The 26,145-nt window shown below is 40.4% G+C and overlaps 1 protein-coding gene across 39 annotated transcripts in view; it reads right to left on the bottom strand.

The window, feature by feature from the left end:
• Positions 1–26,145, bottom strand: part of LOC117248330 (neurexin-1a) — a 286,729-nt gene that overhangs the window by 50,571 nt on the left and 210,013 nt on the right. For all 39 annotated transcript variants that reach the window (XM_078176214.1, XM_078176215.1, XM_078176233.1 and 36 more), the window contains one exon: positions 1,946–2,117. In XM_078176214.1, coding sequence (XP_078032340.1) covers positions 1,946–2,117 — 172 coding nt within the window. The remainder of the gene's footprint in view (positions 1–1,945; positions 2,118–26,145) is intronic.

The raw sequence follows: 26,145 nt of genomic DNA, 5'->3' as shown, positions 1-26,145 counted from the left end.
TCACTTCTCCCCTGCAGCATTTATAACTCAGCACTCATCATAAGAGGAATTAATCTAACATTATCTAACGTTCTAAATTTCACAACACATTGACCAAGAACTCAAACATACTGTGCTATGTTTTCCATTGCCAGGCTTTAAATAGGCCAATTAAAAATAACTTTAAAAGCTACTGTATGTAAGTGATCTTGAGTGTTAGTGTTTTCCAAGTGCTTAATTTAATATTGAGCTGAACCTCATCATATTTCCCTCTGCAGCATTAAAACCTTCAATAAGTGACACTTAAATATCCCATCATCTCAAGTATGGAACCTATGTGTATTAAAATAGCCCCCTCTCCCCAATTTATAAGCAGCACATCAGCATGTATCACAGGCATCTCAAGGACTGAGGGTGTTTGTTGCTCGAAGATTGAGATCGTAGCATCCAGGCATTTAACCCTGCTGTGCATTCTGCCATGTCCACAACATGTCAAAAGCCATTAGCTTCCTTTTTCCACCTGAGGCAAGCGGCAAGGATTGAGTCCCAGTCATAAAACCCTCTTTCATTTGGATGAATGCACTGGTCATAGCTCCAAAGGTCACCAAACATTATGCAAAAGTGAAAAGACAGGTTGAGTTTTGTCTTCCGTTTGTCCTGCCGCACGGTTATTTTAGGCATGCTTGTACTCTAACAAATGCTCTTGATTTGGGGCTGCAGTTTCTACTCTCGTGGGGTAAATGCTTCACTTGTTAGGACAGAAATTTGGTGTTTTGATTATCTTAGTCATATACTAGTCACACTCCTTTAATACTCCATAGGTTTTGTCAAAGCCTTTAAGCAGTTAAAAAGTTAACAATTTTAACAACACAAGCAGTGGCATTTAAATTCTTACTGAGAGCCATCAAACTACGAACATCTTGACATTCTACAGAAACATACCAGTGTTGCTGAGTTGTTTTCCATTTCCAACAGTTGATTACTTCACATTTTCCCAACAAATATCACGACACAGAGCTTGCATTTCCCCCAGTATGAATCTTCACTTTGCAGAAAAAAAACTTACATTTATTACCACTTACCACTACACTATATAAGACAGTGCCAGTACAGGTATTCCTGTTACATCATCAGGAGAGTATTACACATTTTATACTTTTTCAACAGCTAAATACTCATTACACAGCCAGTAAGAAGGGAATTCATCTTTTACTGGCATGTAAACTGTGTTTATGGAACGTGCTACATAAATGAAAATGATTACTATTGTAGCACACTAGTGTCAAAGAAAACAATGACAACTTTATGTCTTTTTATGAGTAATCTGGTGTATGTTGTGAAAATGATTAATACCTAAGTGCATCGTCACTGTAAATGTAGCTGATCATTTGGTATCTAATTCTGAGTAAGCAATAGATTAACTCAGGTATTCATTATGTTTGACTGTGTTATTACAGGTCTGTCTACCTCGTCGCCCTAATTCAATCAATCTCCGTATTGGCAGAGAAATAAAAATTGAACTGGCACACAGTAAAAGTGGTAATTTGTCTGTAAATAGTCTATTGATTTGACCTCACTGTGAACATACACTGTAGGTGGATTATTTATGTATATGGGGAATATAATGCAGACAAGGTGGGTGGTTGCCCTTTTCTACAGTTTGCATTTTAGACTACGGGAACGCTTGAGTGCAACCTATTTACATAAACCTGGGTTGTTCAACAGCATTGATTAATGCAAAGCGATAAACATCAGAGATGAGAGAAAAAAAAAACTCAACAACACTGGTAATATTTGTAACAAGTGCTGGAAACAGAAAAAATAAAAAGCAATTAAAGCACATGCCAAGTCAACAGAAAAACATCCTAACAGATAAGGCTTTACTCGTTGGCTGGATAATGTCTTGATCATTTTATCGCTTTTTAGCAGCAGGAAGATGTGATTGAAGACAGAGTGGGTGACTCACCTGTGGGGTAGCGCTCAATGACTGGCAGGTCATCCACCTGCAGAGTGGCATTACCCCCACTCCTCGTAAACTTCACTATATGGTACTTTCCGTCATTTACAAACTTTGATGTCTCCTCAATATTAATGTCATCTGTTCCGACATTAAATACAACGGCAATGTTTCCTTTTTCCTGCAAAGAGAAGAACACAAAATAGGAAAATTTTCAGTGACAACAGTGACATGACATTTGAAATGTCCGGTGTTGCCAGGGGACTGTACAAAAGTTATTGCGGGGGGCGGGGTTCAGAAAGCCGAAGGACGGGTTGTTGTTTTGTGAGACAGTGAAGGAGGCTCTAAAGTGATTGAACGTTAGTTCTTGAACACGTCATTAGTCACAAACCCATAGCAGGTACCACCTTCACTGTCTTGTACATCTTAACAGAAAACAGAGTGACAGTAAAGCAAAATGTGACAAAAGATGTTAATGTTCCATATCATCTGACAGTGAAAGCTCTTAGATCAAACATAAAGAATGGCACGTGTTGCAATTTTTCTGTCATGGAGCAGTATTAGTGACAGTGGAGAGGGCCTTTCCAAAAAAAAAAAAAAAAAAGAATCAAACACAAGGTTCAGCACCCCATTCCCTCTGTACATTCACACCCATTTATAATATCTTGATTTATTATTGCTAAACAGAGCAAGCATCAATTTTAGAGACATACTGTTTTCCTGTGTTGATGAAATATTAATTTCAATTTAGAGTGAATGTGGCGAGACAAGTCATTCAAGTCAGAGGATAAAAGGCAATTACAACTTGTTACAAACTAACTGCACTGATGACTTAAAGAAATAACCATGATTGAGTCATACAGACTTATTCCATAAACTCATTTATTCAAGTGGAAACCCCAGGGGCTGAAAAATGAAGTGTCAAAAACTGCAGTTCCTTGAATGGCCACTTGAGGCTGGCTCCAGAAACAAGTTAATCCCCACAGACCCCTATGTTAAAATCCTAATTTTACATCAGAAATGCCGTTTTGGTGTCTATAGCTTATGTCCCCCATCAGGACAACTGTATGGGGAATTAATTTTTATATAAAAGTATTCTCTGCACTGAGATGCTGCAGGCATGTCTGCTGAATGTGCTGAAGCAGTGCCCACTCACAGGAAAGCTTCAGCCTTTTTTAATTGTAGCACTACAATGGATGCTCCATCTAGCAACTTGTACAGCTGTACATGTTTGAGCCACCACAGCAAGAATCATATTCAGAGCCAGAGGACACTGACCTGCCCGAAAATCTATCTAGTTTTTCTGAGCCTGCAACAAAATGGTAGTTTTATCTATTTTTTGAAACACCAACAGCTCTATGTCTTATAAAGTGTAGAGGCATGGTGTATGCTAAGGGTTGCTCCACTGCATCATCGAGCATGCTTTTAGCCCCGCCCAAAAAATCCTGGACATAGAAATAGTGAAAAACAATAACAGATAATTCCCTGTCTTTTCACATTCGCTTTCAACAAGTGTTTTCTAACATGCGTAATGTGTTTAAATGTAAACCTCAGACTTAACTCTACCCTGACTATAAGGTTCAAAAGTTACACATAACTAAGGGCGGGCCTTTCTGAGTGGCATCTGCTGATTGTGTTCTCTGTGTCTGGCCCCCTCTCCTCCACAGTGCCAGCCTCCTGTCCAGATATGGGCACTTCTGCCTCCAAAAATCCAAGATGGCAGCAGCCGAAATGCTTCAAAACAGGCTTCCACAAACCAATGGGTGACGTCATGATAGCTACATCCAATACTTTTACAGTCTGTGCATTCACTCTGCATTAGATGGACTGCACTTTTTACAGTGGGCCACCAGCTTATTAAAAGGAGCCATATGGTTATTGCTTTTTGGCCTTGAGCCGATTCTAAACATGCAATGCTTGTCTCGTCACAAGGGGAGGGTCCAGAGGAGCAGGACTGGCACTGACATCAACCAGAATCTAAACACACCATAAAAGCTTTTTTGTTTTTGATAAATAACAAAACAAGTGGAAGTTTTAATCTGAAAAGCCTTTAAATTATGCACATTTTTTAATCTTTAAAAAACAACTTCACAAAATCCTGATGAAAAATGAAAACGGGGAAAATGACTTAATTGTACATGATGTCATTAGTGTAGTTTTTTCACCTATGTGGTGTTGCTGTGGCCCTACGTTGTTAAAATCTGCCACCCCCTAGAGTAACCTATATAGCAGCATATGCTCTGGTTAGGGAATGTTTATTATATTTTGTTTTGTTTTGTATGTGCATGAGAGATTACTGTAGGCATGATTGCCTTGGATTGCTTATACTTAACATAAGTATTGGTTTTGAACTTGTTAAAAACTTTAAGCAAAGAGAAAAACATTTTCACATCCCAAAGAGGCATGCTGTGCATTTTGTCTTTTAGTGTTTCCATGACATCAGTTCAATAAATTATATAGTTAGTGGTTAGGAGTATCCCCTTGAGCTCTTGGGCTTTATGTACCTGCTCTGGCCTTCTGTGTGATGCTGCCATCTGGTTCTTTAAAAGCACAATATTTTTTTAGCCTCAGCGATTCATCTCTCTCTCACACACACATCCACGCATACACACACTCTTCTGTGCCTCCCATTTAAAATACTGTAGACACACCCTTATCATCAATTTAAAACTCCTAAAGTAGCTTCAAAGCTTGCTGAGAGGATATCATTGAATCTGAGCACTTTGTGTGAAACTGAATCATTAAACTGCAGTGAATACTGCCATCATTACACAGACAGCATAAAAACATAAGCATGGAAACATTAATAGAATGTCTCAAAGGAAGCTCGATCCCATCTTAGCCTCAGTCTCCTCAGATCCACATGCTATGGATCAGCTCTAATAAGCTCTTTTAACAGTGCATGATCGAAGTCTGTGAATCCTGCCGCTTAATGCAGCTAAGATGAGTGTGTATGTTGGTGCAGCGTCTCTCTCTGCTTATGAGCTGCAGTGAAAGGAGCATCTGGTTGAAGGCTCAACCTACTGTAGCAGCGCAGCACTCTGCATGTCATTATCCAGTCAGCACAGCCAATACTACACTACATCTCTCTCTCTCTCTCTCTCTCTCTCTCTCTGACTCTCCCATATGCACAAACTGACTCTTTTGTTTAAGCCCCCCCAACACACTCACACACAGACACACACAGAGCCCGGTTCCCTTAAAGTGCAGAATGAGTCGAGCATGTCTCAAGAGCCAGAAGCTAAAGTGCAATTAAAACCATTTGTAATGTGTCACACCACGTTACCAAAACTAGGCCGATTGTATACTTTGTAATGTAATTTCAACAGATTATATAATCTGATGCATTAAAGCTACAGTACTAACACAATTTACTGAGTCCTCGCGGGCAGAAACACCAATCAACAAAAACTGAAAAGCAGATGGCTACAGTGACTGCAGCTCATGTCAGGTCTCCAGTACTGAATAGGCGAGAGGACGATCTGTAGACGCTGATGTCGTAGTGAAAGCCTTGTGTTGGCTGCAATCTGTGTCAGTTTAAGAGATTCTGCCCCTCTTGAAACCCTTCAGCACATCCAGGGAGACAGCAGCTCCTCAGCAGGACTAAATGCAGCAAGAGGCAGCATCTGCCATACTCAGACCTCACAGTAAGGCTGATTTTCCCACAGTTCCCTATATCTCAAGTACTTGAATATACAGTGAAATTTAACATAAGACTAGAAACCGTGATTCCAACAGCAAACTTTGTTTCAAGGACTACCACACACTGAACACATTAATTCAGAACTTTTTATTACCATTGCTCTTGGAAAAAAAGACAGCAGAGAAGAGACAGAAAAAAAAGGTTTAGTGGAGGGACCAACCCAATTAAAATCCTGCTTTTAATAGCCTCCTTCAATTGACTTTTAATGTTCCCCACGGTCTCGTTAATAAATTTACTGCATTTAGTCACAAACTGCCAACTCGAATTTCCATAGCATAAAAAAAGCCTACTTCACAGTCTTGGAAGAGATGAAGAGGTAGATGAAAGGGGGTGACAGACAAAGGACAAAAACCAAACCATCAGATTTAGGGAGTCAGATATCAGATAAAAGATAAGAGCTAAATCTTCAGGCTGGGAAAATACAAAGTTAAATCTTTGACATGCTTAGACCCCATGTTTCTCCCAGATTAATGTGATTAACTTTGACTGCTGTTGCCTCTGCCCTCTGAGATAGGGCTGGCATTTGCTTTAAATGCCAATATTATTTTTTCTTAATAATAATCCAATGCATTTCGGCGTTTCCTGAAATTCGATCTACTTAGACAAGAAGTTGCTCAGTTAGTTTAGCACTGAGAGGAGCCTAATCCTGGAGCTCTAATAGGGTGCAGGCTTATGTCAGAGAGTGATTGATAGCTGCTTACATAAACCCAGCCCATTACACCCTGTACAATTTTAGGGCTGCTCACTTGGTAAGTGCTGCTCCCCACAGGGCTGCCCCCCTGGGAACATACTGTACGGTGCACACATACCGCACCCGAATAACTCAGCCCTGCCTGACACTCTGCACGCTGCCTTGATTAATTGCTCATCAAGCTGCAATAGAGTTTAATTAACTGATGAAGTTGATCCACCATTCTCCTCTAATCTGCTCTCTTTTTTTTATGCTTCTCATCCTTGCAGCTGGAGGGTGGAGTAGCTGCCGCAATACTCAGGGTGTCAGTTTCTCGTTAAAACTCCCCATCTGCACTCATTATACAACCATAGAGATACTTGTTTTACTAGCAATAAAGCCACAAAACAGCCTCTGCAGACCAAGTATTTTTTTCTGTAATTATTAGTAGCACTGAGTAGCATCATTTTTTTTTCTTCCAATCATGTCAACAAAACCATGTCTGAACAAATATGTGTTAAACGCTTCAAGTCATTTGACAGACTTCCCTGAATGACAGCTTAGGTTGTAAACTTTTAAATAAAACTTAAACCTCTTGATAACAGTGTCCCCATTAATAATAAATCAATTAATAAATAAATCATGTTGTCTTTATGTTTTCGTGAAAAGGATATGCTATGTTGCTCATAATGTGCTCGAGGGTCAAACAAAACGAGTGCAAAACACAGCGAGTTGAAATGATCCACACGTTACTGGAGAGAGCATATTTCCCCGGCCCACGTAAAGACGACGTCTGAAAGGAAGGAAGTGAGAAGTGATATCTGAGATGGTGTTGAACCTCCTCTCCAATCTCCGCAAAAATGAACACCACGGTGTAGGCTGTCCTAATGTTTCGCTTGTTTATGAGTCATTCATGTTGACAACCATTGTGCACCCGTCACATTTCATATCTCACCAGTCCGACGCCACAGGACTGCAACACATCTCCCTCCAGTGCACATGTCTGTGAGGGGTCTGCTGGCAGGTGGGAGAGCACCTCCGTCATCCCTTCAGTGTGTGTTGTTCGTGTCTGTGTGTGTGTGCTTGTTGAGGGGATATTACGCTCTCACTGTAGAGGCTAAATGTCTTAATGTAGCTAGGGTGAGCAGACTGTACTGTTCACCTTATCTTTTAATTACCTCTGACAGTCTTCTGCTTCTCCTTTTTTTAGCAAAGCTTAGTTAATGAAATTACAGACGTAATGGAATAATTAGAAGAAAGATTCTTTTTCCCCTTACAGCATGTGTTCTGTAAACTGTGTATTATGCCGTAATTTAACTACACACCTGAAATTACTGGTATGCAAATGTGTGCATATGCAGTCGCTCACATGTGATTTTTACAGTGTAGTAAATTCATATAAAGCCTTAGGGCATTAAGGAAGCACAGCTATGGGTTTGCAGAAAATGAAATTTCAGCCTCATGAGAGCGCTACATGATACATTAACTCTGTAATATCCTGAACAATTTAATGATGTCATGGGCTGTGACAAAACTAGAGTACATTGTCTCTGTGGAAAGCCAGTGTCCTTATCACGTACAATACAAATCACATGTATAAAGCACATGCAGTACAACCTCCTACACATATGTCACAAAACTTATCACTAGGGCTGTAGTGGAGTCAAAATTAGGTCAGTTAAATCAGACTTGGCTGTCTAATACTAATATTTGACTGTTCCTATTTTTTCTATACAGAGTTTGAACGGGTTTTGGCGTGACGTCACAGCAACATTCATGTTATATAGTAAACAAGCCATATTGGCCCTCTGAGCTAATGTGCGCTAACGACAGATCCGAAATGAGCAACATTTTTTTTGCCAACACTAGATATCAAACAATAGCCAGAGACTATCATATTAAGCTGCTATGAGCTGTAAATTAATGCCTCTTTTCCTCCAGGCAGCTGCCTCCATCTCACTCAGACTCACCCTGGGTGTGTGTCCACAGCTGCCTGTACCTGCAGAGCTGTGTGAAAGTGAGGAGCGCTCACTCTGGAGCTAAATCTGGGGACATTCCAGTTATTTCAGTCAAATCAGATTTGGCTGTCTAAAACTACTATTTGACTATTTGTCCTTTTTTATTGGATAGAATTTGAGAGTTTGAACAGGGTTTGACCAGACAGAACAGTGACGTCACATAATATAGTAAACAAGCCAAGTTAGCCCTCTGAGCTAATGCGTGCTAACTACGTTAACGACAGATCGGAAATGTTTTTTTAGCCGACAGTAGATATCAAACAATAGCTAACAACAGTTACTATGAGCTGTAAATTAAAACCTCTCTTCCTCCATCTCACTCAGACTCACCCTAGGTGTGTGTCCACAGCTGCCTGTACCACTGAGCAGTGTGACAGCAAGGAGCGCTCACTCTGCAGCTAAATCTGGGGACATACCAGTCCCCAGAGGTATACTTACTGACAAGCATTAAAAAAAAGAAAAAACTGCTCCACCTGAAGGAAGCTCTATCGACCATGGGGTCGCTGACTGATGATTCAAATCTTCAACTCTCAGGGGGCAGCTGTACTACAGTATAGTCTGTGTATTCAATTCACACTTCTATAGAAGTAAAAGATAAAAGCTCTAACATCATCTATCACATCAACCTTCTAGCACTTACACATACTGTGTCACAAAACAGAACTTATAACATACTCTCAAAATAGACAAATACACACTTGCCCCAGAGTTATCTAAAAAGTATAACCCATATGCAGCTTTTGGCAGAATCCATCTACAGCACACTTGTACATATGGTTGCTTATCACTGCTTGAAATGTAGGTGCCATTAGGTTGTTAAACATGACTCACACTGTCGAATCTTGACACACACAATATGGCGTGACTGTAAGCAACTGTCTTTTTGTAAACATAGGTGAGCAACAAGCCCTTAAACAGAGAGACCTTGACATCAGTTGGGCATATGAAATTGATTTACAAGCCCGTGGTAAATACTGTATGCCTTTCAACACTTTCCATTATATGCAGTAAGTTAACCATCCATTGAATCATCTGTAAAAGGGTGGCCAAGATATTTGACCTCCCGGTTTACTTTATGAGCTTCACCACTAAAGAAGAATCCAGCATATTAACTTTCTATCCACTTTACATCAGATCATCATTAATTTACTCTGCAGTGTTTGGTATTAAACCTGATGTCAAAGTCAGAATCAGACTGGGAACATAATATAATTACTGTGGTGAAAGAATATAAGCAAATCACCTGCATATATGACATGATGAGGCTAATTAGGAGATTATTAAAAACAAAAGCCTGTTTTGAAGAGCTTAACTGTCTGGACAACTTTGTTTATCTCTTACTTCCTGTCTTTATTTACCATAGGAACACTTGCTTAAAGCTTGGTGACAACTGTTAGAAAACTATGTCCATGAATCCTGAGCTGGACATTAGTCAACTTTTTAAAAACATGTTCTAAAACCTGAAACAAAGTTGTTCGACAAGGTTTCCCTCCCCCACCATTTCGCTATCGCCTCGGAGCGTTTCCATTGTGGTGAGGTATAAGTGTGCTTGCTGGGAGCTCAGCTTATTTCAAAATCAAGTCCGCCGGCTAAAGTGCCTAATTATCTGTGAAGTTGGCTTGAAATTGTTTCCATTGCTAGGAGACTCTATCAACTAGCTTTCTGTAGGAGAGCTTCATCAAATACCTCAAGTTAATAAATCATCAAGCCAGCCGCAGCGGCTGTTTGAAGGAGAGCGCTAAGAGAACAACAGGAGACACACTTGTGTTGTACCGGTGGAAGAAAAATAATAGAAAAACATTCATTTATACTCATGTATAATGCAGCAGCACCTTCTTTGTAAGATGCAGCAAGGAAACATATATAACCACTAAGTGTTTTTACACAGGGGGAAAGATGGCAATAAAAGTAAAATTTTCCACTCATTAGTGGTACACGAGCGCTGCAGTTCAGAAGTTCACACTGACTTGGAAGTGACAGGAGTGTCCGTAATGGGAGCTGGACAGTGGCACTTTTGAAAAGGCACTGCTTGTCTTTTCCTGAAATGACATTTGCTGTCTGTCTATACTCTTTCTTTTGCTCCATCTTTGGCCCGTCTGTGACACATTCCATCAAGGGAGGTCAATAGATATCTGAAATTTCGTTCTCTCTCACTCAAAGAAATCAATTCAGGTTTCAGGTGATTCTCCTGTCGGTCCGCTTGTGACAGCTGGCGCGCAGTCGGGGTGAGTTGACCTTCATCTCTGTCCTCTCTGCCAGGACTTTCTGCGTCCCCCTGAGCATACTCAGCGTCCAGCTCACTTCATCTGTACGATTCATACGGCACGGCTTTCTGGCTAAATAAGATCAACTATAATCAAGTGTGTGGTTGGGGAGAATGGGGGATAGCGCAATCGCTCTTAGTAAGAAATGGAAAAAAACCTCAGGTGGAATTGGGGACATATGCCTGAAGGCAGGGAACATATGCTATGACTGACCCTTCCTCCTCGGGATGAAACTTCCAGACACTCATCTTGATAAGGATACACATCATGACAAACATTTTGTTGTGTCTACTCAGATTATCTCTAGTTCAGGGGAACAAAAACAGATGTAAGTCAGTAAGCTAGTCAGTCCAGTAGGTCCTGCGTGTCAAAATTAAGCAGGATTTATACTCTAGATTTGAGCCTAATGTTATGGATAGTGTCATGCAGACATTCAGAAATGGTGACCTTTTGAAAAGGGGTTATTAATTTGATGGTTTTCACTGACAAGTTTTTTGTTATAATGAGATCGTTTCTCATAAATATGCAATCCCTTCTTGTTCTACAGAGATCTGTTGCACTGTGTTTTCTCACTGTAAGAGCTCGTCATGTAATTATGTGACAGGTTTGCTAATCTCCTAAAAAGGTGTCACACACATTTCACCCCGGTGATGTGGAATCGCAATCTTAACACAGTTCAGCTAAATTATGTCACATTTCCATAATTATGGCATTGTGTTTTCAATTTATAATTGAGTAATTATTTGGGTGACTGGTATAACAATGGATTTAAAACAGAAAACTTGCCATCTTGACTGGCAGGAAAGATTCATCTATGGATTTGAGGTGCATTTGTACATATGAGCAGAATAGAGCGAACCAGTGCACAGCCAATGACTGTTTTCCTAGAGAGTAGACATTTATTCTGACTCCAAAGTCCCATAAAACATTTAAACTCTCAAAACGGTTCTCAGTTTTCTCATAGCTCCACTTTCGGCTCAGCTTGAGATAAAAAAACCCAGCTGGAACTAAACAACCAACAGAGCTCCACTCGTTCCTTATAACACATCAGTCAGTCTGGTGGACTAAAATAAACGGACTCACAGTATGAAGTGACAAGGTTGCATAAGGGGCGCATTAGCTCGGTATCATCGCAACATGAAGAGCCGATGGTGAAACATTCAAACACAGCGGATGTTTACGGTTCATGCAATATGTAAAACTGAAAATAATGATTATAATGGGTTAAAAACAAAGCAATACAGTTTTGGAATGAAAATAATAATAACTGTGGTCGCTGCTTATGTCAAAGGCAAAAACAATTAATTTAGCTGAATAATATAAAACACATCTACAAAGTTGAAGTGAAAAACAAGTTTTAGATGGAGAACTGTTTATTACATATCCCCTCTAAATTTCCTCTTTACTTGCAAATAAGAACCTTTATATCTGAAATCAATTTCACCTCTGTGATCTCTCTCATACTGAGAAGTGATTATATATACAAAAATTGGAAAGCACTGCTTGGTTTCTGTACTGTAGCTCACACAAGAACAAATTCACTCAACACTCCAGCTGATCTGGAGGGCTGGAATAATATTTGAGACATTGTTTTCTGCCATTACGTCTGTCATCAGTGGTTACGGCGGACAACATTTCAATTAGATTGTGGATCAAGTTTGCAACTTCCCTACTTCGCAATATGTTGATAATGTTGAACCACGCAGAGCAATTTATAAAGAGCTGAATCTCCATAGTAATGCTTCACAATCAAATGCAGACAAATGTGGATTTAAATTGTGGTAACACAAACATCTCTGTGTACCTCCTGCAGCTGCTTCACAGTAAAAGCCACGCTTCTTTCCACCTTGCTTTCATCAGGTTTAGGGCAGCTGCAGGGCTTTTACTATAAAGACATTTCAGGCTCATTGCATATGCAGAGGTATTTCAGTTAGCAAGGAGTGCTTATTGCTCGGTACAAGTTGGCTTTAATTTATATTTGTTCATGTTTTCCTGTGTGTGTGGATACATTACAATTATTGCATAAGACAAATGGAAATTACAGCTCTTTGCAACATGTTTACTGTGGTAATACATACGGGAAAGAACAATAAATTTGATAAATAATGCAGCCCTTGTAGTGTTTCTACCACAGGCAACAAAGTAAAAGTGATCAGGATAAAATGAAGCAGGCACAGATACATCACATGGCCGCCCAGCACACACAGTCTGCAGACCATGTTGTTGTCCCTTCTCTTTCATCTGCTGTGCATTCTTGTCTATAATCATCCATATAAAGGGCTGTTAAAAGCATTTCTTAAGCCAAGTGTAAAAAAAGCTTTGCACTATATTTGGTCATTTGTTACCGTGGCCTTTTGCAACTCTTATTCCAATTATTCATTCTCAGGCTGCGTCTTTCATATGGTAATTCATTATTTCAGTCAAGAGTTGGAAAGCATATCGGTTTGATATTATGGCCTGAGTAAGAATTAAAGTCTGGGTAAAGCAAAATCAGTGATTTCTTGTTATACACATTATCCATGTTCGAAAATACTTATTGAAAACGTGCAAAGATTGGGACTGATTCAAACCTGATTTTTCACCATTTCTGTTTCCAGGATTTTTAGGATGGGACTAAAAACCTGCTCATGTCGCAACGGAGCAACCCCCATCATAACTCCTCCCCTACTATATAAATTCTACGTCACTACAGCGCATAGCATCAGTGTCGTTTTGTACAGTGTGTGTGTGAGCAGTGAGTTTGCCAAGTTCCACGAGCTCTCTGAGCCCTTTCAGTCTGATAAATACATATCTGTTAAATGCCATAATCATATAAATACAAGCAAAGTAGCCATCACTAATGTAATTCTCAGTCTATCAGCCCAAATCGGCTACCCGGCCTGCTGGCTGTTACTGCTCACTACTGTGGATGTGTGCTTTGTGCTAACGTTAGCTGCTTTTAGCTGCTGAACAAAAGGTGTGTGTGTGTGCTGTGCAACTACAGACTGTGTGCTACTGGGTTAGTTGCTGAGAGGTTGTTGCCGCAGGTGGCTCCTTCTTCAGCTTGGGGGTTATGTTTGCTTTGTGCTACTGATTTAGCTGCTAATGAGAGTCTGACGTTGCACAATGGCTTGCTCTCTGGTTCACAGGTTGTGCATGTTATTTAGCTACAGGCTTGGCTCCTAACAAGAATCCCTGACTTTGCAGCGGCTTGGCGGCAGCTTAATACTAAGTTCAGCCCTTTCAGGGGACACAACCCCAGTGAGCAGAGAATACTGCTCATTTTTTCACTACTTTAAAACCTAATATTTTATACTTGCCATTTTGTTTTTAAATTATTCAAATATGGTCTCCAAGACTTAAAGTATGTATTCTAAAAGGTCTGGATAAACTGTTTTCAGCAATGTTCAAGAACATAGGAATACTGGAAGGACATCAATCCGCCTTCCCTGCCTCCAGTGCTGTTCAGTGAAGAGGGAACATGGGAATCACTAGCGGGGTCAGAAGTCGAAAGGGTTTGAGGAGGGCTCACCACATCACAGCTCGGCTTCTCAACAGACCTTAAAAAACACACAGCACACCATTTTCAGTCACTCCTCTTTCAAAGGTACGACTTTTACCAAGTCACACCGTCAGTGTGTTCATCATATACTTTATTTCTACCTCTGTAGCTAATATAGACACTTCTGTTTTTGTTGAGGAAGAAAGTTTCTTTGAATCGAGGGTCTGTAAAATAAAAATAACATGAAGTGAGGCAGACTGTGACCTGTAAAAAAACACCACAGCCCCCACAGATATATGTTCTACTATAGGCACTTCAAAATAAGACCATTATGTTGTTGGATTTAGAGCTGTGGATGTCTTCCAACAATCTTGGACACCACCATTAACTGGTACATTAAAGCTATGTTACATTTGGCACCAGAAGCTAGGAACTCGCACAACTTAATCTTAGAGCCTCCTGTTTTTAGGAAAGTACATCAGAAATAGCCTGTAAAAGTGACAACGGCTTAGACTGAGGCTTGAATACAATGCTATATATACTCGTATGAAATGTGATGAATGATGCTTATAAATTATTTGTTAGTCCAGTTCAGTTTTTGAGCCCCAGAACTTGGAGATATTTGTCTTGTGGAGACATTTACAAGAAGCTCTAGAGCAATTTGTAGCCTTTCATTTTCCAATAAAGAATTTCTAATCCTTGTTGTTTGTGTTGTAAAATATATTTATACATTATTTGCTATTCACTAAGCAAACTGTGTGTAAACTATGATCTAAAGTTGCACCAAACAAAAGGCTTAGTAATAGAGGTTGGATGTTATTCAGCTTGTTGCCATAGTGATGAAGGGAAGGTAGCATAGCAGTCACAAGAGAAACATAATGTTACCTTACACACTGAATACCAACTGCTTAGCCTATGTACAATTTCTAACTCAACTCAGAATTTAAACTGAGAGCAACAGCGATGCTTAAATCTGACATGCACTGTAAAACGACAGCAGATAACATTTTCCATTAAGCTGTCCAGAGATGTAGTGGCTGAATATGTCTGGCCAGTTTTCAACAGAAATAAGAGAAATATACTTCCAAAAACCTAAATGGGACCATACATGTATATTGCCAATAGCTGTGACTTAACTGGATTACAGTGTTTTAGGGGGCATTTTTCCTTTAAGAGAACCCTGGAGTACTTGTTTCTAATACCTCCACAGAACTAGGAAAGTGCCAAGCTTTAAAATTGCCACCATCAATCAAGAGGTTTTAAAGGATGCAACAAGCAATTTCATGGATGACTTTTTTCAACTTCTCCCAACATTATTCCCCATCAGCCTCATGTATTATTGTGCCATTTCTTTTCCTTCATCCAGCCCAGTTTCTCTTTGATTCCAACGCCACCGACAAAAAGAGTCTCTCGGTGCCCTCACTTATTCATGTCCGCTGACTTCTCCGTCTTTTAATGTTAACACAGCTCAAACTGATTTGCCTATTCCCACACTGAAGCAAGTTCATCTCAGAAGAGGAATACATTAAACAGATGTGGAACAAGAGGTGTTAAGTTATGACAAGGACTACACTTTACTTAAACCTCAGAGGAATGAACCTCGTCCTAGATTTTTCAGTAAATGGAGGACTATGGTTGCTTTCGCAATATTTTAAAAATGTAATTCCACACTGTTGTATCTGCTCTCAGGCTCCCATTTTTATTTTGAACAATGCCCAGCAGATGGAGAGGTTTAGTGGGTGTGGGGCAGCTGAGGGAGGAGAGAAAAAGGGAGAAGATACAGTTGCTGTGTTTGTGATACAGAATCAAGCCTCTCTGTTTGCCTGCAAGCTGCGTATCCTTTACAGCAAATGGGCGAGGTGAGATCTAATCATTTTACCCCAATCAATCAAAGCTGAGTACATAAATGGATGTGATATGAATTCGAAGCAGGAGAGCTGAAAGAACGTCTTTGACAGAAAAATCGGAGCAAGGAAAAAAAGGAAAAAGGGACAATGTTAAAATAGAAAAAAAGTACCTTAATATTGATTCCTAGTAACAGAACAAAAACACACCAATCCATATATTTGACTACAACTGTCTCCCATGTAAACTATTTGGCCATGATAAAACTTCAACAGCAGTAGTCAGACACACAGGGCAGTGCTGTCCTACTTCACAAAAAGACATTCTCTATAAACCAAAAAGAAAACATTCAAATTATCAAGAGGGATAACTGTGAAAATGTGTGATTTCTGTGGCATGTGGGATATTTACTGAATTGTTGTTTTTCTCAGACAGTCCTCAAATGCCTGTCTGCTCCCAGACATATCTTTTTAAAACACAAGGGAGCCTGATACTTACACAGAACACCCTAAAGAGATATAAGATCATTGTCTTTATCCCCAGGTCCAGCAGCTATTTTGGAGTGAGACTGACCCAGCATCTCTGTACTGATGGATGCTCTGATATATTGCAGAAGACTGCAACAATAACCTCACTAGAAGCAGGAGTATTGGAGAATATATTGGGTCTTAGTCTATTCTGATTACGTTTTTTGCCGTCTTTGTGTACTGACATCTAATTTCTTTCAAGGCTGTTGAGTATACAGCTGAGTGATCACTAAAGACAGCCATGTTTTTTTCGGTTAGAGCACACAAACATTGGGCTACCATACTGCTAAGTTAATGACCTGCTGCAGCTGGCCAATCACAGGCAGGCACTGGATCTCGGTTCAATGTGTTTTAACACAGCCCAGTCGCCAGAAGAAAATGTTGGCTTTGCACATCTGAAAACCATGGATATGTAAGATTTGTAAAAATACACGTTTCAGATAGATGGCTGCCAAGCACTAAACCACTCTTCCAGATCAACAAACAAGAAAACTAAGCATTTTTAGTGAGATGCTGCGTCACTTCCAGCTGTGACTGTGGCATCAAAATGGGGTGTTTTAGCAAGATATTTGGGCATTTCCAGTGGTGGCTGTGGTGACAAAAACTGGGTATTTAAAAAGAAAATCGCATCTTTTCCTGACCATAACCAAGGGTTTTTTTGTGCATAAACATAACAACACATTAACCACAGCGTTGTTTCAATACAGTCACTACATCTGAAACATACAAACTGCCTGGCTGGATAGTAAGTTTCAACCAAAAATACTGACATACATGTACAGTAAAGGTTTTTGCACCGATGCATTTTCAGATCAAAATCTATTTTTTAAAATATATTTCTAGGTATTAAAATTAAATATATAAACTGGATACTTTCTTGGTTTTCACAAGCTGAGTGAACAGCCTTCAACATCTGCCAGCTCCCTCTGCACACGGTGCAAGGACTTAAAATTCATCTCTCTCCTCTGTCCTATGGCAGGCTGACATTATGGTGTCGAAGAAAATGCCTGTTAGGGCCACAGAGCAAGGTGACAAGTCTAGCCAGGAGCCGTCATTATGAGCCAACTAAGTCAGTCATGAGCCCAAATACATTTTCATAAAATGGCAGTCGCAGTGCTTTTCTTTCTGTTTTTCATTCTCCAAATTAACACACTCCCACTGCAATCACCAGCATTGATTTAAATTGATCTCAATCATCTAAATCAACGACGAGACGCCACAACTGTAAATTAATTTTTTTCTGAAGATTCGAGGAGGCAAAAAAACCCAAAAAAAAACCTTATCCAACCCACTCAATTTCAGGATTGTGTCCAATTATTCTCACTTGTCATGTATTGTGGGTGCAGTAAGGAACACCTACTCGGGGATAAATGGCATGGGGTGAAAATCTGCAGATGGACACACTGACATGTGTCTGGAAGGTGATGACAAGTAGACACCAAGTGACACATGTTTGGATGTTTGTCATCTCTGTGGAGCTGACCAGGCACTTTCATCTGAGTTCACTGTGTTGTGATGCAGACTTGTTTCTGCTTCCCTTCCCTCCAACATTCAGACGTTAGAGCATGTACTATATATTGGTTTAGCTGGAGTAAAAATGACCAGTGCAGCACTGACAAGATGGTTTAAAATGATGCACACCTTTTCAAACCGAAGCTTCTGTGTGTTTGTGGCTCTGTTAACTTGTATGTCGCTATGATCGATTCATGCTGTAGACAATTGTAGCCACTGGTGGCAACACAATGGCACTGAATGGCTAACTCGCTCCCCCTGAGATGTGGCTGTTCACGCCACAGCCCCATTCATCTTCATCGAGTCCATGCTGGTTATTTGATATTCATTAATTGATTATCATTAGTGAGGCTGAACTTTGTATCTCTGCACAATGTAGCGATCAACTACACGAGGTATTGGCACATTTTAAAAGTTGTACGATGAGGAGGCCAATTACATATGCTCTAATGAGAGGAAATTGATTAGGGCAGGCTCTTAGGTTGAGTCAACAAGGAATTGATGGAAGAAAAGTGTGCTATCCTCGGGGTGCGGCCGTTTATTTTTGAGATTATTTAGCACCTTCTAATGAGACGATGTCACCTCGCCAGTGGCTTTGTTTGCATAATGATGTCTTTTTTTCATCCTGCAATTGATTTTCTCAGATGTTGACCTAAATACCCAACTCCAAACTAGACTGTCAAGGTTCAGAAGGAAGGTATAATCAAACCATGAAACACCATTTGTAGCCTCCTCTAGTTTTGTTATCAGTTTTTTCTCCATTTTACAGCTCTACTTCTACTTCTTTTGGTCTTACTGCAATTGGTAGCCTGTTTTCTGGACTGTGGTCGATTGTTTTCTGGGCTGCCGGTTATGGCACATAAAGGAGCTGCTCCTGCTGCTGGTGAAATTAGAACAGGGCAGTCAGGTGTTACTACAGTACACCTTAAAACCTGTCAGACAGAAAGCCCAGCACTTTTGATTAGGCTTCTTCCAGAAGTTGGGGCCAGGATATGGAAGAAAGGTAATTTGCTGATGCCTTTTTTTCTCCACCCACAGTTAACCTAATTTCTACATGCAGGGCAATTTCTCCTACCTGTCCAAAGATAGGGAACACAGTTCAGCCTGCTGAGAGAACAGGCTTGGTTTGACTCCTCTCTGGGCCTCTAACCACAAAGTACCACCCAGACATGTAGGTAATAACTACTGTAGCCTTACTGATGTAAGCAAACTACCTTAACCTTTGTCACCTTTAGAATAAATCACCTACGGCTGCATGGTAATTGGTGACATAAAGTATACAGAGCTGTAGTAGCATCCTAAGTACAAACATCTCCTAAAATACAGTGGTTGGTTTCAAGCGTTTACCTAGAGTGTCTAGTAAAATCACATCTCTATTCAATTGAGAGTCATAAGAGGGGCCCTGATCCATACAATTTTCATCTCCATTTCATCATGAATATGTAAACTGCAGCTACTTCTCTGGTAAAACATGATCCGTAGGGGCCAAGGCAATGTGATGAAGACTTGTGTCAGGCCAAGTGAGCTGGAACTGATGGTGCACATAATTAATGGTCTGAAATAGACTGAGAATTAGTGCTGGGCTGGGATGTTAATTGACTATGATATTTGGGCTGGTGCCTCTCAGCCTGAGGCTCTTACTCTTTTCCCCCTGCTTTGCTCTATCACTTTGCTTCGATTTTCGCTGTGTCCTATTTCTTCCACTCCTCGCTTTGCTTTCTCCTGATTTTGCCTCCTACTCAATTCCCCTCTCCCTTTTTCAATCTCATTTTCCATGTTTCTTATCCTTTCCTTGTCAGTCTCCTTTACCTTGAAGGTATCTGGGACTTCAAAAACAGCGACGGGGAAGACATGTGACGCACACTCCTCATGTTGAAGCAGCCACCTACACAAACTTTGCAAGCCTCGGTTGTCTCTTACAGGACAGAGGAGTCTCTGTAATGATGCCAGAGTTGTAGCACTAATAGGACTACCATGCTAACACACACACACACACGCGCGCACACACACACACACACACGCTGAGCTGCAAGTTAACAATGGATGGTTACCATGACATTGTCTTGATATCACCTGTTTAGCATCCTCTTCCATAATTCATCTGCTTAAATAGATGACCTGTGCAACTCTGGAGCAAGAGTGTGGGAAAGGTTGTGTACTTTGATAAATATGCAAACAAACAAGGTCATAAATAAGCTGGGTCCAGCATTTTCCTCAACCTCCAATTTTCCTGCTTCTTTCTCCCTTCACAGACACTTTTATTTTTCAAGCTTTGCATGACGCATTACTGTGACAGGTGAAGTAGGTTTTTGTTCAAAACCAAGGTGGACTACCTACACATAATACAAATTCTATTCTCTTGCATCTTGTCTAGTCCGGTCTTAAGGGTAGCACCACAAACACAAAGTGGAATTTTAAGAGGTGTTTTAGTAATACAGTGTTGTACTTTTAGAAAGTTAAGGGAGTGGCCATTAAGTCCCTAGTATAACTCAAGGTCCAAAACCACTGGATCCTTCATGTCCTGTAATGCAATTTACTGGCATCTTCAATTAAATCATCTCCACCTAGTAAATGCTCACTTCTTTTTAACCTAAAGTAAATTTGAATTAAGTGAAATAATTAGAAAAAGAAAAAGAATTTTAAGTAATTGAATGTAAATGAAAAAAATGTGTAATTAACAGTGCTGAGACTGAGGCTTAGACCTACAGTACTGTTAGCTGGCAGCAATAGAAAGAAATGAAAAGCTAAAGACACTTTTTCCAAATTACTGCAAGCTTACAACCATTGAAATTCTGTGTGTAAGAAAAACATTATTCATGTAACAGAAGCGACGTCCACGTGGGCTCCTGCTGCTTTTATATTCAGCAGCATTTCAGAAATGCAGTTTTGAAAGAGGAAACGTGGAGCTCGTATTTTTGTAGTCTTTAGCCGATTTTTTTTACTGGGTGCTGATTTTTCTTTTTTCTATGATATACACATTCAACTCAATAATAACATAGCAATTCTAGCTGCCACTGCTACCACACCCAGAGTAAAAATACAGCCCGGCTGCGGCAGTTCAGTTTTGATAATAGAAAATCAGACATTGCCAAAGCTTCTCGACCATCATTAATCTCCTGCTCCAGCGCCTGACTCACAGGGAGTGACTGGTGATGGAGAGGAGGAGAAGCAGAAGATAGAGCAGAAAGGAGAGACTGGAGTGAATGAGGGAAGTGAATTAGAGAGAAAAAGTGGAAGGCAGATCAAAGCAAGGCTGGAGAGATGAGAAACTCGATTACAGGGAAGAGAGAAGGTGGAAAAGTATAGAGTAGGTGGACTCAGACGGGCGCTAAAGAGAAAGGGAATTCAAGGTATTAAGGCGAACAGCAGGAGTTGGTCTTAAGGGAACCTGCTGTACTGAAGGTATAAGGTCGGCCTCATCACTCAATCAGAGATTACATCGTGTCCAGATGTCTAGTTGTCCACACGCAGATAGCAATCATAGTCATCCCAATACCTCCCCCATCACAACCCATTACTCTATCTCTCAACCGCAGATGCCTGCTTCCTGGCTACACATGTTGCCGCGGTGATGATCTCTCGGACATCACACCGTGGCGGAGGTCTCACCTGTCACTGCACATGAGCGTTACCTCCCATATTACTAAGTAGGCTTTTTTGCGTAGGCAGCTGTGGCTGAAGCAGCCGCCGGGCAGAGCGAGTTAAGACTGCCATTGATTTGCAGCGCTGAAGGACAGGCTGAGGTTGGAGGCCTGAGGTTGTGGGGCTGAGGCTACACCGGCTGTCAGGGTTTAAAGGCTGCTGGAGTTCTGAGACAGCTCGGCATACAGAGGCATTTATCATCAGCAAGGTAACTGGCTTCTCTGAAAGCAACTCAGCCGAAAAATGAACAGCTGCCATGGCTGCGCTCACAAAGACCCCACCATTCTTTCTGCCTTTCACCGGCCTAAGTTCCCCGCAACAGGAAACAAGTCAGACATCTTGTCATTCAAATACATAACTACTTACAGAAAGCCATATTTGTATGGCTGCAAATGACATACTGAAATGGAGGGCTCCTAAACTGCATACTGTATGCAGGAAGGAAACAAAAACATTTCAAATGAAAGCACAGACATCTGGCATGCATGTTTTCTGTGTTGGACCTTTGACAACCCCCAGCTTTATGGAAATCTGCCTCTCTGACAGCATCTCTCTGACAAAAAATATTTTAAAGATAAAAAAACAAAAAAAGGGCTGCCAAATAAGATGAGTAACCTCGTCTATTTTTGAATAATCTGACGCCCATACGCTGCCTCACCCAGATATGCACAATTCATGCTATGACATCAACGAGGCTAACAGCTCTTGTCAACACCTAAACCTTAGATTGAAACACTGTTCTTCACACCTATCCAATTTACACCACATCAGTGGCTGGTAGAATTGATTTTCTAGAAACAGCCGTCAGTCTCCTTTCATTTAAATTTGTAAACGTACATGTGCATTCTACTTGAAAAACCAGGATATGAAACTTAGATTAACACATGCACGTATAGCAGTAATCAAGTGTTTGGTGGAAACATACACAAGAGAAAGCAATAATCATGTTCTTTTTTTTTTAAGAGGATGTGGAGAGTCTGCAGTGTTGTGTATAACAGGAAGAATAATGCATACTAAAATGTGTAAGGTGCTTATCACTGGGAAAATATATACACTCCTGTATTCGAAATTTCTGCTTGTACTGGATGATGTTTCAGCCATTTTCCCATGTTTTAACATGAACAATAAGAGCATTTTTTTCTTCTTATTTGCCGTGTTGTTTTGATTCTGCAGTGTGTGCATCAGTACCCTTAACACCACCAGATGAGGGTTTCATTATCACAAGAGCTACATGTGTACTGTATATTACACACAGAGCCTCCTACAGTAATATAGCTCTTGGGCCTTTAGTATGATGGCATTAGCGATGTGTGTGTCCCACGAATCAATCAGGTGTTGGTAACAAGATGCCTATTCTATTACCAGAGGAGAGCAGTGTGTGTGTGTGTGTGTGTGTCTTTTGTGCATCCAATGACTTCCCTTGTAAGACAATAATTAGCATTCCCATATGGTCATTCAACACCTTTGATAAAAAAAAATGTTTGTTTTACATGTCGGCACACTTCTGGCTGTTCTTTAGCAAAATCACATTAATTTCACCTTCCTAATTCACTGCTATTCTACCCTGGCTTCAACTTTTCGTTCTGTCTATGTCCAGCTCATGGTTTCCATATCTCTGTCCTATTGAAGCTCAAACAGAATGTGGGCCCATTTCCCCGTGCAGCGCAAAGTGTTGGGGAGGGCTGCAGATTAAAAAGCCTTCCCTAGGGTGTGCTCACCAGGCTGTTCAGCGCTGCTCGCCAGGGAGATTCACTACATACATTCTCTTTTATGGCCCTTTCCTTATTCATCATAACACAGCTTCAATTTTATTAACTTCTCCAGCCAAGCATACATCTTTGCCTGCGCCATCAGTCTTTCCCTCTCTATTTCTATCCATACAGCACCCCTCTCCCCACCCAGTTCCCCACAATGCTCATAAGCACACGTACACAAGCGCACACTGTTATTCGCTCATATGTATACAGATTTAACACTAGGGAAGGCTGAGTAAATGGACACATTTCTTTCAATCCGGGCTGGTCTTTATCTTCCTGTTGGGTAAGTGTTGTTCCCTAGCTGTGCCTTGCCTGAACACTGTCTCAGGCCCAGCTGGCCTCCTGCACAAAATATGCTGAACATGGAAAACAGATATGGGGACACTACTAAACTTTATTTTATGCAAAATGGAAGAACTGAAGAACACTATGAATACTGAGCAAAACTATGAAACACCCTGACAGTTAATGTCAACTATGTACAACCAACGAACAGTCATTACCCCTGTCTTTTTAATTGCTAATTAAATTCTGGATCGTGCATCTTCATTCCATATGTTCGGCTAAAACAATAGTCATCGTATTGTTTGATGTTTATCCTAAATGCATACCAGGTAATGCATCTGTAAGATCTATATAGTATACTATGCTCGGAAGCTGAGCAAAGAAATGCAATTAATATTACTCAATAGTCCCCAAAAACACGCATACTAAGGAAAATGCATAAAACATAAAGGCATCCATTAAACTGCATTCAATATAATGACAGAGAGAAAAGTCTTTTTCATGGATGTGGTCACTTATGTATACAGTTTCCAATCTTAAGCATACACCAGAGTGCTAATTTCATAGCGTTACATAGTATAAAGCACCCGCCTTCACACAGTTACAAGATTTGAGATCCAGACTATTTTTAGCCATGTTTTTTTTTTGCCCTTTCCCTCGGCTATGTAAGAGTTATACCAGACACTGCAAGAAAGGCAAATTTCACTGGTCACAGTCTTCTCCGCCATAAGAAACAGGCATATGTCCTTGAACCCAACAGGGAGGTAGCGTGGCAAGACCACTAAAACTGCTGTGATGACTTGAGCAGAGCTTACTAACCGTGGCTGCGCTAAGAAAAAGCAAAAGTGGAAAAGTGGATGCAATGGATCCAACCACAGTCTCATGAGGAAGGCGACGGCACGAGGGCCAACTCAGCGTGAAAAGCTTTGATGGAGGAGCTTTACCCATAGTGTATCATGAAAAGACAGAGCGTCAGTGAGGCTGCTCCTATGAAGTTTTTAGAGTGAAGAAAATGGACAGTGTTCATGCCTTGGGTTTAATGTTTACTGTGCACTGCATGAGATGAAGAGATGTCTCGCAAAGCAAATGCTCTCGCTATGCTTGTACTTTACTGTTTTTAGCCACGTCACTCAATTATTCAGCATGGCAACCCTATAGCAAGACAGCGGGTAACCCACTGTACATGATACAAAATGCGATACATGGGGAACAGAGGGGAACAGTGGGAGTGTGTGTCAGATTCATTATTGTTATTTGTAGTACTGCGGGTGGCACAGCATGATTGTCACTGGCAAACAATGTCTGCAAAATCTGTAGCTGTACAAGGTGACAAAAGATAAGATTGAACAAATATACATATACAATGTCAAACTCAAAAAATCCATTTACAACATGTCAGTGTTTTGTGTATTATCACATGGAGGACATGTCAGGATCGTACACCTATGTTCCTGTACATAGCCAAGATATGTAGGCAAGGCGTGAAGCACCAACATGCTGACTAATACAAACAATTTCTCACCCCGCCACAGTCTTTAAAAGACTTCCATGTGTCACATGACAGCCACATTATAGCTACAGAAACACTGACCCTTGTTTCTAATGTAATGCTGCCAACAATACACTGCATGATAAAGAGGTGCAGTAATATTATGCACCTGAATTCACTGATCTAAATCATAATTTAGCCATACCTGGGTTAATCTGTAAACATACGCATAGGGACTTTACAAACAAAATATGTCCATTTCTGTCCAATAAGAAATTAGCACTCATCTGTCACATGGATTTATGAAATTCAGAGCACCACAGAAATACTGTTACCCTGAAATGGGATTTTAGCTCTGCCTTTTTTTATCCACTGTTCCCTGATCTCAAATATCATATTTCGATTTGCACTTGAAAAAATGTTTTGCATATCACAGAAACAGGTTATTTCAGAGTGAAATAGGGAGCATGGAGTTATGCACTGTGTAAAATGTTTTAGAGCAAATGAGTAGCAAAGCTCTGGAGATGTCAGCTGGTCAGTCCGCTGCTTTGATCCAGACTGAAATATCTGAAAACCTATTGAATGGATTGCTATTAGATTTGGTAGAGGCATCATGAGAAAAAACACTAATGACTTTGTTGATCTCCTGACTTTTTCTTTAGCGTGACCTTGAGGTTGGTATTTGTGAGAGAAATATCTCAGCAACTATTGGATGAATTGCCATGAAATTTGGCTCAGACATTCATGCTGGATGGTTTGTAATCAAATTGGTTAACTTTTCATCTAACACCATCAAAACGTCACTTCAGTTAATGAATAAATTCTTCAAAACTGATAACATTTCCGTCAGCCTTAGCTGTACTCTGTGGTAAGTGTTGAGCAGTAAATGTTAGCATGCTAACCTAAGATGGTTAACATGCACTGTACCTACTAAACTCACGATGTTGGAATTGTCTTTAAGCATGTTAGCACACTAGCATTAGCATTTTTCTCAAAGCACAGCTATTCTGACCCAC

This window comes from Epinephelus lanceolatus, chromosome 17, assembly GCF_041903045.1.
Source record: "Epinephelus lanceolatus isolate andai-2023 chromosome 17, ASM4190304v1, whole genome shotgun sequence".
In the NCBI taxonomy this organism is placed as follows: Eukaryota; Metazoa; Chordata; class Actinopteri; order Perciformes; family Serranidae; genus Epinephelus; species Epinephelus lanceolatus.
Note: the sequence above shows the minus strand (reverse complement) of the source record. Positions and strands in the feature narration are given on the sequence as shown.